Genomic DNA, 12461 nt, shown 5'->3' with positions numbered 1-12461 from the left:
CGTTGGGCTCTTAACATTCCTCAAATATCAAAGGAATATCTGCAATGAGTATTTGGTAAGTCTCTTCAGGGTTCGGACATTGATGATGACGCGCTGCTGCTACTGATATTGTCTGGAGCAATGCTAAACAATGCGGTCTCATTTTCAATAATGACAGTGACAAATTTAGCTGTGCAGCCGGACGAGAGCAGATTTGCTTTGCAATTGTCACTTATCTTGACGTGCATGGAGTACCTCATGTCGTTGGTGTGGTTGACTAAAAATTGGAGATACGTTGAGCTGGCGCTTGGCCGACTCGGTAATAGCTATGTACTCTCTTCCATCTTCGGTAGATTGAGTATTACATTGCTCAAGCTAAATTTCTTCCCGAAAATGTATTTCTTCTTTTCCAGCCACTCTCTTCCTGGCTCTCGAGGGGCTGCATTTGCTCGGCAGTACTCTTGGGTGCTGTCAAGGTTGCTAGTTGTCAATTGCCAAATCCCAGTTATCAGTTGCCAGTTGCCAGTATTAAAAACTGGTTCAATTTTTTGAAAATTAGTACATTGATATTTTCACACTGTTCTTTTAATACTAATACTTCATATATTAGGCCTCTAGACAGTATCTGTCAGTGTTCAATCTAAGCCACCATCTCAGCACCCACCATATACCCTGCAATGAATTCGAGACCAATACTCAATCATCAAAAACTCAATTCATCGAAGTATTATTTTTTTCATCAGCAACAACCAAAATCCAAAATCTAAAAAAATTCCAGCCTTGCTCCCCCGTATGGCTGCAACACTATCCCCCAGTGCTGGTCCGCGCACTACCGCCACCTCCCCTGATTAAGTACTATTGATAGCTCCCTACTCCACAATCAACAACACCAACTACAAAGATGGATGAACATTTGATTGCCACCATCAACAAATTACAAGACGCGTTGGCGCCATTGGGCGGCGGCTCCTCCTCTCCGGTCGATTTGCCCCAAATCACCGTTGTGGGCTCCCAATCCAGTGGTAAGTCCTCTGTGTTGGAGAACATTGTTGGAAGAGACTTCTTGCCCCGTGGTACCGGTATCGTGACACGTAGACCCTTGGTCTTACAGCTCGTGAACAGAAGACCCGGCATCAACAAGAACGACGACCTGCAAGTCAACAAGGTCAACGATAAGGGCGAGGCCTCCGAGAACAACTTGGAGGAGTGGGGAGAGTTCTTGCATTTGCCCGGAAAGCGTTTCTACAACTTCGAGGAGATCCGCGATGAGATTGTGCGCGATACCAATGCCAAGACCGGCGAGAACTTGGGTATTTCTCCAGTCCCTATCAACCTTAGAATCTACTCTCCACACGTCTTGACGTTGACCTTGGTGGACTTGCCCGGTTTGACGAAGGTGCCCGTGGGCGACCAGCCCAAGGATATCGAGAAGCAGATCCGTGACATGATCTTGAAGTACATCTCCAAGCCCAATGCCATTATCTTATCTGTCAACCCTTCCAACTCGGACTTGGCCAACTCGGACGGCTTGAAGTTGGCCCGCGAGGTCGACCCAGAGGGTGCTAGAACCATTGGTGTTTTGACCAAGGTCGATTTGATGGATGAAGGTACTGATGTGGTTGACATTCTCGCAGGTAGAGTGATCCCCTTGAGATTCGGCTACATTCCGGTCATCAACCGTGGTCAACGTGACATCGAGTCCAAGAAAACCATCAGAGATGCTTTGCGCGACGAGGCAAACTTTTTCGAGAACCACCCCGCATACAAGGCAAAGCCTCAGTTCTGTGGTACTCCATACTTGGCCAAGAAATTGAACACCATCTTGTTGCACCACATCAAAAGCACCTTGCCAGACATCAAGATGAGAATCGAGGTTTCGCTAAAGAAATACCAACAGGAGTTGAACATCTTGGGCCCTCAGTTGGAAGAAAGCCCTACTTCGCTCGCATTGAATATGATCACCAACTTCTCGAAAGACTACAATGAGATCCTCAATGGTGAGGCCAAAGAGTTGTCCTCGCATGAATTGAGCGGTGGTGCTCGTATCTCTTTCGTGTTCCACGAAATCTTCAAGAACGGTGTCAGTGCTATTGACCCATTTGACCAAATCAAGGATGCTGACATCCGTACCATTATGCACAACACCTCCGGTTCTGCCCCATCTTTATTTGTGGGAACTCAAGCATTCGAGGTTCTCGTGAAGCAGCAAATCCACCGTTTAGAAGAACCATCGTTGCGTTGTGTCAACTTGATCTTCGATGAGTTGGCCCGTATTTTATCTCAGATCGTTTCTCATCCACAATATGCTCGCTACCCAGCATTGAAGGAGCGTTTGTCTCAGTGCTTCCTCCTGTTCTTGAGAACCGAGCTCGTTCCAACGAACGAGCTTGTCACAGACATCATTAATGCCGAGGAAACTTACGTCAACACAGCCCACCCTGAATTGTTGAAGGGTTCCCAAGCAATGGCCATGGTCGAAGAGAAGTTCCACCCAAAGCCACAGGTTGCTGTTGACCCTAAGACTGGTAAGCCATTACCACCATCCCAACAACCTGCTCCCGCACCTCCCGCCAACAAGGAGGAGGCCAACGGATTCTTTGGTGGCTTCTTTTCCTCGAAGAACAAGAAAAGATTGCAGCTGATGGAAGCTCCACCACCAGTGTTGCGTGCTTCTGGAACCATGAGTGAAAGAGAGCAGATGGAGACGGAAGTTATCAAGCTTTTGATCTCTTCGTACTACAGCATCGTTCAAAGAACTGTGTCTGACCTTGTTCCAAAGGCCATCATGTTGAAGTTGATCACGCGGTCTAAGGATGAAATCCAAAAGGAGTTGTTGCAAAAGTTGTACAGTGCGCCTGATTTGTCAGACTTGGTCAAGGAGAACGAAAACACCGTGCAAAAGAGACAGGAGTGTTTGAAGATGGTCGAGGTGTTGCGTAATGCTAGCGAAATTGTTTCCAGTGTCTAATTGTTAGAGAATCTCATGTACGTAATGGGTTTAATTAATTCATTGATATGAACGGAGACATAGTAAGAAGTCGTAAACATAGATTTGGTTCATCTGACTACCAAACAATCATGTTATTATAGTAAAAATTTATTCATATCTCATTATTTTAATCAAGAACGTAAACTTTGAAAGACAAATCCTGACACTCCTCGAGCAATGCTTCTGTCCCCTCCCAAGGCACATTGAAAATCCCACTATTGATCTGAGGCATGTTCACGATCGGGTGACCCGAGTCAGTTTTCTCCACGTTTTTCATACTTCCAAGCTGCCGCTTCAAATCGTCCAAAGCTGTTTTAGTATAGGATAATATCTCGGCTGGTGTATTATTGAAGTCACTTGTGAACAAGCACGCAACAACCGGTCCACCGGAACCACTTTCAATGAGAGCACATGATCCCAATAAATCGTGATTCTCCTTACAGTGGCTTTTATATGACTTATAGGCCTCAGGATATCTCAGCCGAAACTGATTGGCTATTCCGCCTCCCCACAGACCAAATGGATTGCAGGCATGTGCCAAGATGGTCGTTTTGGATGAAGATACAGCGGAAAACAAGTCACCTCTTATGTATTGAAGAGGAGACATTGTGTAACTCCGTTCTGAATCTGAAATATGGGGAAGATAAGACATCGATACTGCATATTGTACACTTAGTTTAAACGATAAAGGTGTATCAATAAGAACAGATTTCGAGGATTGAAAACTATCAATTGATCGCAATTTAGGAATATATACATGGATGGATCGTATTTAGCGACATTGAAAGCTTATCCCAAAACAGGTGGTCGTAAACTTCTAATTGTAGCTCATAGACAAGGACTCACCAGGACTAGTGTGTTGTACATTTGCAGCCACAAATCCGCTCTCACTACCACAACCAAATAAATTTTCGACAGTCTGGGTGCTGAGGCTCTTCTCTCCGTAAGCTTTCGCTTCTGCGGCGCACTCAAAAAGAAATTGGTTGGAAACAACTGCAGTGTTCATTTTGCCCTGGTCTTGAGGAGCCACCATGAAGAACTCAACCCGGTCTCCGATGCTCAACTTTGCCTCAGGTGAAAGCGCCAACAAGTCTGCTTTGGCGCCCCAGCCGCCTCCGCCGGCGATGACCTCGTATCTTTTGCAAACGCCCAGCTTGTCGTAGATCTTCACGTAGACCTTGGTCTCTTTACTGGCCAAACTCATGAGTTTGGTGTTTTTCTCCAAGAACAGCGACGCCGGCAATTTGTTGACGCCCTTCAAAAGATTCCCGGTGCATTTTGTCACGACGAGCGGCTCTTCTGACGTGCTCAATGCGGTCCAATTATCGTAGATGGTGGCTTTATTCAACAGAGGCTCCAAGTTGGGCAAGGTGACAGTGAGCCCGCACAAGGTCTGGCCGACACTCGAACCCGCCGTGACCAATTCCTTGGGCTGGAAATAAAATAGCGTGCTGAGCAAACTGGTGTAAAACGCCGTGTTTGCGAGCGGCAAGCTAAGGCTCATCTCCTTCAAGTTCAACTCAAGCGACGCCTTGACATTTTTCCAGTTGACCTTGGCCCCAACTGGATGGACACCATCGCTCTCCCTAAGCGGAGCAGGCTTATCCTTCTCCGACAAGAGCACAGAGTCTCCGATTTTCATGAGTTCATTCATCCAGAGCTCCGATACTCCATTGTCGACGCCGTTGGGGACCACGCGCTCAACACCGGCCACCACGACCTGCAAATTCTCATTCTGGTTCAAGTTGATTGCAGACTCGATTGTTGCGGAGAGATTTTGCGGCGTCGCTAGTATAAGAACAGACTTTGGCTGGAGATTCAGTGGGATAGATATGGGTGTGTTGGGAGCCACGGTGGTTCTTGCAAAAAATGCTGCACTGGGGGTTATTGACGTAGCCAAGCGGCGACGGAGAGATAGCATGCTGTGAATTTGTTTGTGTTGTTGGGAAAAAAGTGATATTGGAGATCAGCCGCTGCCTCATCTATGGAGTACCGCTGCGCATAGTGTAGATATAGAGGAGCAAGGAAACGGGAAATTGAGAGTGGGCTTTACAAATGTATGTATCCTTTAGAATTTTATATTGATGCTAATTATGTTATGTTCATACGAGTTCATGGCTCCACTTTTTGTCTCTTCAGATTGGGAAGCTCCTCTGTGCTGGAGCCGGTGTCAGTAGGTTTATCTGTCTGCTCCGATTTGTCAGATTTGTCAGTCTGTTCGGCGCTCTGGGAGTTCTCTGCCTCTATCATTGGCAAAACAATCTCTTCAATTGTCCTGAAGTTCTCGGCCAAGTCCACCTCGGGGCCCTTCTCAAAGACACTCTTTAACACTGGCCCCCATACCCTCTCATCACGGTCGGTGAAGTCCGAAACAGCGAAGACATTTTTTCCCAATTCCCAGTCCGATTGCTTTGTTCTGATCAATTCCACCATGTGCGCCGAGGAGCCCACGGCTCTGCCCAAGTCACTGATCAAACTGCGGATGTATGTTCCAGATCCAACGGTGGCAGTGAGATGAACACAAGGCAAGGCTTTGGCGGCAGGCGTCGAGGGATCGAGCAACTTGGATTCGATTTTCGTGGATTTCTCCTCGGCGGAATAGTCGGCATTGGCCATGAACTCCTCGGAGAAAAAGAGCTCGTGGTCATTGAGGGTCGGGTTCTTGAACAATTCCTTACCCAACTCCAGAGGCTCTAGTGGAGAATACTCCGTCGAAGGGCCAAAATCGTCATGGATCTCGAACAGATGCACCTGCACGTCTCTTGCAGCTATTGGTTTGGGAACAGGGATCCCGCTTCTGGCATACTCGTACAACGGCTTACCGTCGACCTTCAACGCAGAGTAAATTGGAGGGGTCTGCTTCGATTTGCCCACGAATTTGAACGCAGCCTTTTTCAAATCCTCAAGTGAGACATGCTCTGTTTCTGTTTGCGTGACCACCTCGCCCTCCGAGTCGCCGGTCGTCGTGGACTGTCCTAGAAGCGCTTTGGCCTCGTACGTTTTGGTACACTCTCCAAGATAGTACTGCAACTTCTTGGTGCCAGCACCCACGCCAATAATAAGGACTCCACGTGCAAGAGGGTCTAGCGTTCCGCCGTGGCCGACCTTGATTTTTGTGTTTTTCACTCTGTTGGCGATTTTGCTGGCCAGCCATCTGGTTCCAGAGCTGAGATCATTGTGGACTCTCTCTTTGGCCTCGACCAAGTCCGCGGCGAAAACGTCGGAGCTGTTGAAAATCGATTGGAGTTGAAGAATTAATTTCGACGACGTGACGCCGCTGGGCTTTTCTACCGCTAGGATTCCGTTCATGTTTCTGGGGAGATATCTCATACCCCAATGAGATGTGCGATGAGATACAGTATTGGCTGCAAATCAAGCATTGAAGATTACAGGTCGTTGTACGAGACCCGAGTGTTGTAGTGGCTTATTATGTGGAACAAATTTTGCGTTTGGTTATTGTATTTGAACTCTATTTGTTATTAATTACTTTGTTCATTCGTTTGAGTGGTCAGTGAGATCTGGCTACCACTTGATTGTATGGCATTCATGGCGTAATTTATTGGGATGATGCTTGCTGAATCAATTGAGAATTCTCTCTTTTGTAGGTTTTGAGGAGTTGAGAATGGTCATATCGAGGCGATGTATCCCCGAGGTGGACTCTACTGCGTCGTAGCATCCCAGAAGTGCTTGTGCAACAGTCAAAATGCCTCCATTTTCTCGAGAATTGATCAAAACGTTTCTGTATTGTTCAGTTGATTCTTCTTCCCAAAAATCGCCATTGTTTCTGCATCTTCTCCAATGACCGACGAAACGGCAGCAGACTACAAGAAGGAAAGCATACAGACTAGCGAGACGACATGAGAGGCGTTTTGTCCAAAGGCTGCTTTTTTATTTCCCTTGTCAACGGTATTTGAAAATCTAGCAGGAGAAATCCAGTCCGACTCAACAGGATCATCTTGAGGTCTGGATGGCGAGCTTCAAATCCTAAATTCACATTATTGGTATACGCATCAAGCCTCTGGCCCATTCTACTACCCTTTTTAAGTAATTGACTCCCAATGGTCGACAATAGAGTAACTGTAAGTACATCAGCAAAGCTCACCAACGCAGAAGTCCACGTCAAAGATCGATTTTCCTCAGCAATCAAGGCATTAACATGGGTCACAATTTCGCGGAACTCTGCGTCGCTCACCCATTGCGGCACTAGTTGTGTTTTAGAAGTGGTTCCGTAGACATAGCCCTCGTGGATCCCATATCCCGAGGTTTCGGGACCGGAAAGAGCCGCTGGTTCATTTCCTGGCGTGTACGTTGAGAATTGAGGAATTGCCTCGGATCCATCCATCACATCGTATGCTCTGGGGATTCTGACTATTCTTGTTCTGTGATATACTGGATCATCCTGCGAAACATAAGGGTTCGGGAAATGATTTACGACAAGATTTAGAGGTAGGTCGTCATCCTTGTCTGGTCCAGTGAAATTATTTTTCCGAAAGGATTGACCAGGAACTACATACTCGTGATAATTGAAGTATACCAAATCTTGGGATGAAGTCATAGATGTTTTATGCACAGGCGATCCAAATGTGCATGAAATAGAGAGACGAAAAAAGAGCAAAAAAACAATGATTTCGCCCAGGATCGAACTGGGGACGTTCTGCGTGTTAAGCAGATGCCATGACCAACTAGACCACGAAACCAATTGTTGACTTTAGAATTTTGTTGTTTAATATGATGGCATTTTTTTGTCTGACTGATTGCTTCATTATTGTTATATGCCTCGTTAATAAAGTACTTGACGTCGCTTATAAAAAAAATATAAGAAAGAAGGCAATTGATGCCGCGACCCAAGTAAGTTGAAATGAAGTCTCTTTGTTTTCACTTATACTTCATGTTTGTAGTCACTTTCTCCGGATCGAGATATAGATTCAGGAATTTAAAACGGTATGGAATGGGCTTAGCTCTCAATCAGATTTTGGTTTAGGTATTAAAAATTTTAAGATTGCTTTGGTGAAATTTCTCGGACTTGATGCCTCTAATTATGCAAAAAGAATCTAAGATTTCTGGTTTCCATACCTTGCCCAAAATTCTACCTAAAAGAATGGACAAGCTCTTTCAAGAAAACTCTATTTATTCAAATAAAAACAAAATGACTTTGCTGATTCTAGTTATCACACCCCTCAAAAACCCAACGATTGGTTCCATGGTCTAGTTGGTTACGACATTCGCTTCACACGCGAGAGGTCTCGAGTTCGATCCTCGATGGAATCAATTTTTTTTGTATTTCATACACTAATTAAAGTGTAATAGAACTTCATTTTTTATTGCTATAGGTCATTTTCTTGATTCTAGTGTAAATTTTGGTTTGCAGATACTTACTTTTCATCTCCTGAGTCACTATCCATGTCTAGCTCTGGAATCTCGATCTCAGATCCACCCTCGGACTCATCGTCATCAATCTCGACTTGTGGTTGAGCAATTTCTACTTGAGGCTGTTCAACCTCAACCTGAGCATCAACAACCATCTCTTCAACAACTACTTCATCTTTGGTATCGGATGTATTCACTGTGACTTCTTTGAAGATGAGATGCTCTGGCGCCTCGAACGTAGTCTGAGTCTCTTGACTCACCTTTGGCGCATCAAATTGAGTAACCACGCTGACTATTTTCTGCTTTTTTGAGGCTGGCTCAAGGTAATCATCTTGAGAGTCCAGGTCCTCATTGACTGGTCCAGCATTTCTTTGGACGATAGGAAGCGGCGGGAAGCGAGGGTTTTGCACGAGTGACAACTTAGTTGAGTTGGTCACAGAGTTTGCGATTGGGTAAATAGAAGCAGAATTTGCTCCAGGATGCAACAGCGAAGCAACAAGCACATCGTTAACTTCGGTAGGAACAATTCCATACTTGGACTTTGATTTGTGCAGCACCGCATCAGAAACGATAAACTTGCTGAGTTTGTTGTATTGTGTTGGGGCCACGGGGGTCTTTTCGATTACGTTTTGAAGGAACTGAAGTACAACTTGACGAGTCAGAGATGGAACGTTTCGTTGGAAAAGATGCTCATGTGCAAGAAGGTCTGCAAGTGCCACAGCGCCTCCTTTTTTAGCGTTTTTTCTAGCAGACTTAGAATGTGTAGAAGAAGCAGCATTCTTAGCGCTGGATGATGGCTCGCTTGGCGCAGCTCGGGGTTCCACGAGAAACAAAGCAAGGTCGACAATACGACTGATCTGGGAAAAGTCCTTCAAATAGGAGCATAGCTTGAGGTATTTGGATGTCGTAGATACAATCGAACACGAGAGATCCTCGTTGGCCAAAACCTTCTCACCATCAATGCGGTTCTTTTGGAGGAAGATAAGCAGCTCCAAGCTGGCTAAGATATTGGACATGTGAGGAATGAGCGACACCGAGTATTGGCCAGGCAAAGAGCCCAAAACATGGAGTGCTGATTGGTGCACCCGTTCAAGAGAGATATTGACGAATTCTTTGGCGGAAACGTCCCTCAATTCCCTCTTGAACTGTACAAAACGGGTGTTTATGGAGAATGCCAGGTCAAGAATGCCAATCACTGATCCCATTGGGACCACTACAGCGAACGATGTGGGCAGAAGAAGGTACCCCTTCAACAATTCGAATAGAAGAGCGATACGAGTAGAAATTGAAAGAATACTCATTGGCTTGTTGATGTCGATTTGAAGACCAGAAAAGATTTCTGTGTCGTCAAGAGCTTCAAGAGTCTTAAGCACGCGCGAAAGATCGTCATCCTCAGAGAGAGAAAGGAAACTAGAGTAGATGTTCAAAGTTCTAGCCAAATTACTGAGAATACGGTTGACATCTTGGGCCCAGAATTTCTCCGGTCCATCCTTCTCGATGATCGTCAAGGAGGCCAAAAGCGAGCATACAGATGCACGCAAGCTCTTTGGGAAGCTCATGAACGATTCATTGGAGATTACCTCGAGGAGCTTGGCTTTGATCTTATTTCCATATGGACGTGAGGTTGTAGGGTGCTCGCGGATCAATGTTGCAAGTGAAGACACCATCAATTCGGGACTTTCAAGCATTCTGTCCAAGTACGCAGCCAAAAGTGGTCCCAAGTTGGGTGTAAGGACTTCACGGGTAAGAGTTGGTTTTCCACGAATATTCTTACAAAGTTTGTTCAAACACTCGACTATCGAGCGGAAGATTTTTGGGTCTCTGGCTTCTGGAGCTGACCCAGCCTTCAAGAGACTGGAGAAAAAGAGAGAACCCTCAGAGGACAAAACGACAGAGTTCTCAATGAGGACATTGATGATGTTGGCTCCGCACCACATTGAATACGGTTCATGTTTTTTGAGAAGGCCTACGCTTCGACTAGTCAAGTGCTTCAAGTCAACTTTGGAGATGAGCGAGATTGCTGCATTTTCAGCATGAAGGGCTTGAAGAATAGGAATTATGCTGCTCGGCGTCAGCTTCAACTCGGCGATTACTGCCGTCAATGGGAGAGACATTGTCGATTTAGTCGATTTCAAACGAGATGCACCTGCACTGTAGAGAGATGAGTGGGATGAGGACTGAGATGAGTATTGAGATGAGTATTGAGATGAGTATTGAGATGAGATGAGCATCGATGAACTTTCGAACTAAGGTACTGAAAATGTGAGTAATTAATTGAGTCTGATAAATTTAGACTTTGCTATTTTTTGTTTTTTGAAATTTTTTGTCTGTGTGAGCGCCAACTCAATCTCGGTCAAATCCAATCGAATCTGCGGAGTGAGAAAGGAAATTCAGGAACTTACAATGATATTCTAAAATTGTTTATTCTAGTGTTATTTAGCTGATTAGAAAACACCCGACAACAAGTCAGTGAATCCGAATGGTTGGTAAGCAGTACCTTCACCCTCGAAGAACTTGGACATAGATTCAACCCAGTGCAATCTCAAAGAGTGCAACATGGCAGAGGTACCCTCCATGACCACGAGAATGACGACAGTCAAAACCAACCACATGGCGAAGAGGAAGACCGTCATGATGACACCGACGACACCGGTGAGTCCAAATGCATTGTTGATCGTCATTGTCCACAACACTGTAGACAATTGGGCATGGGCTAAAGACAAAGCCCACAAACGCAAGTAGGAAGCTGTGTGAGAAACACAGTTCAAGCAAAATTCAATTGTGTGGATAATTTGATGAATAACAACATCCATGAAGTTATGCTCCTCGTGCTCCCCATCCTCGTGCTCTTCGCCATGGTTCTCATGTTGAGCAACTTCTGACTCAGTGTCCTCATCTTCAAGCAATGCCTGGTATTGATGTTCCTTGGCTTCCTTGTTCATTTGAAGCTTGACGAAGAGTGGCTTGACTACGATCAACCATGGAACACAGATCAAGGCGACCGCCAAAAGAACCATCTGAACGGATGCTTGGCCCTCATACAAGGGTTCCAAAACATTTCCTGGAGACAAAAACATGTTAATCAACATGTTCAACAATCCGGGTGGCTGCTTTTGCACTTCAAACCAGTTGACTGTCCACTTGTACACAATACAGAGGGACAAGTAACCGAAAATACCTTGCATGAACAACAAACCAGGAATGAAGTTACCAAACACATCGATCATGTTCTTGAAGTAAAGAGCGTTTGCAAGAGAGAAGAAATAGGAGTAAGTCATATGCATGTATCCCATCAAGACAGACAATTTCATCTTGTAGGAGTTAGAGAACAACAAAGCATTCTCGGAGCCATGCCATGCAGAGTCCAAACCGAAAGCGTAGACACCGACCTGTTTAGCGTGGATAGTCTCGCCGATTTTGAACTCCTCGGGCCATACCCAACCGGAAGGGAAGAAGTCCATCGACTTGGAAAAGACATCGTTGTACATCAAACCTGTGTACATAGAGAAAATACCCATCAACAACAAAATGTATCTTCCCAGGAATGCCATGTCAAAGATTTCGTCACGCTTCATGGCCGTGATAGGCTTTTCGTAGTAGACCATGACCGCAGCGGCCATGAAAAGGATAAGACCATGACCCAAATCACCGAACATGATGGCGAACATGAAAGGGAAAGTGATGATGGTTGGAAGACCAGGATTAACCTCTCTGTAAGAAGCAATACCGTAAGTGTCACAGATGGATTGGAAACCAGCAGTGAACTTGTTCGTTCTGTGGAAGGTTGGTGGTGTTTTTGTGGTCTCCAAAACGTTTACAATAGTAGGAACAGAGGTGTTCAACGACTTGACGGAATCGCTCAAGTTTTCGATTTCATCAGTGGGCACCCAGCCCTCAGCAATGAGAGTCTTTCTGGAGTTGTCGTAGTCACAAAGGTTCATGGTTTGGTAGACTGCCTTCTCCTTTGCAATGACATTCCACCAGCGACTCAAGTCTCTGGAGATTGCGACCAACTCACTATTCAAAGCGTTCTCGGTTTGAGAGAGAACCGTGCTCAAGTCAGCAAGACGCACATCAAGAGATTCAAGTTGCTCCTTTCTCAACTCAGAAGATGCATCGACAGAGT

At 45.5% G+C, this 12461-nt stretch overlaps 6 protein-coding genes and 2 non-coding genes across 8 annotated transcripts; 2 read left to right on the top strand and 6 right to left on the bottom strand.

Annotated features, from left to right (window-relative positions):
* Window positions 1-880: 880 nt before the first annotated feature.
* On the top strand, window positions 881-2947 carry PUMCH_002521 (uncharacterized protein; the record flags this gene model as incomplete). Its single annotated transcript, XM_063021528.1, has 1 exon — window positions 881-2947. One exon carries the CDS (start codon window positions 881-883, stop codon window positions 2945-2947), a length of 2067 nt encoding a protein of 688 aa, XP_062877598.1.
* Window positions 2948-3095: 148 nt separating this feature from the next.
* PUMCH_002520 (uncharacterized protein) lies at window positions 3096-3620 on the bottom strand (the record flags this gene model as incomplete). The annotated part of the gene is made up of 1 exon (XM_063021527.1): window positions 3096-3620. The coding sequence occupies one exon, from the start codon at window positions 3618-3620 to the stop codon at window positions 3096-3098; it is 525 nt and encodes a 174-aa protein (XP_062877597.1).
* A 165-nt stretch (window positions 3621-3785) lies between these two features.
* PUMCH_002519 (uncharacterized protein) lies at window positions 3786-4889 on the bottom strand (the record flags this gene model as incomplete). Its single annotated transcript, XM_063021526.1, has 1 exon — window positions 3786-4889. The coding sequence occupies one exon, from the start codon at window positions 4887-4889 to the stop codon at window positions 3786-3788; it is 1104 nt and encodes a 367-aa protein (XP_062877596.1).
* A 191-nt stretch (window positions 4890-5080) lies between these two features.
* PUMCH_002518 (uncharacterized protein) lies at window positions 5081-6298 on the bottom strand (the record flags this gene model as incomplete). The annotated part of the gene is made up of 1 exon (XM_063021525.1): window positions 5081-6298. The coding sequence occupies one exon, from the start codon at window positions 6296-6298 to the stop codon at window positions 5081-5083; it is 1218 nt and encodes a 405-aa protein (XP_062877595.1).
* Window positions 6299-6812: 514 nt separating this feature from the next.
* PUMCH_002517 (uncharacterized protein) lies at window positions 6813-7523 on the bottom strand (the record flags this gene model as incomplete). Its single annotated transcript, XM_063021524.1, has 1 exon — window positions 6813-7523. The coding sequence occupies one exon, from the start codon at window positions 7521-7523 to the stop codon at window positions 6813-6815; it is 711 nt and encodes a 236-aa protein (XP_062877594.1).
* A 68-nt stretch (window positions 7524-7591) lies between these two features.
* Window positions 7592-7665, bottom strand: PUMCH_002516. The gene has a single exon. It is a non-coding gene; the product is annotated as a tRNA-Val (tRNA).
* Window positions 7666-8162: 497 nt separating this feature from the next.
* Window positions 8163-8236, top strand: PUMCH_002515. The gene has a single exon. It is a non-coding gene; the product is annotated as a tRNA-Val (tRNA).
* Window positions 8237-8340: 104 nt separating this feature from the next.
* Window positions 8341-10566, bottom strand: PUMCH_002514 (uncharacterized protein; the record flags this gene model as incomplete). Its single annotated transcript, XM_063021523.1, has 1 exon — window positions 8341-10566. The coding sequence occupies one exon, from the start codon at window positions 10564-10566 to the stop codon at window positions 8341-8343; it is 2226 nt and encodes a 741-aa protein (XP_062877593.1).
* Between the last annotated feature and the right edge of the window lie 1895 nt (window positions 10567-12461).

This window comes from Australozyma saopauloensis, chromosome 3 (assembly GCF_035610405.1).
Source record: "Australozyma saopauloensis chromosome 3, complete sequence".
Taxonomy (NCBI): domain Eukaryota; kingdom Fungi; phylum Ascomycota; class Pichiomycetes; order Serinales; family Metschnikowiaceae; genus Australozyma; species Australozyma saopauloensis.
The sequence above is the reverse complement of the archived record's forward strand: the minus strand, read 5'-3'. Positions and strand labels throughout refer to the sequence as shown.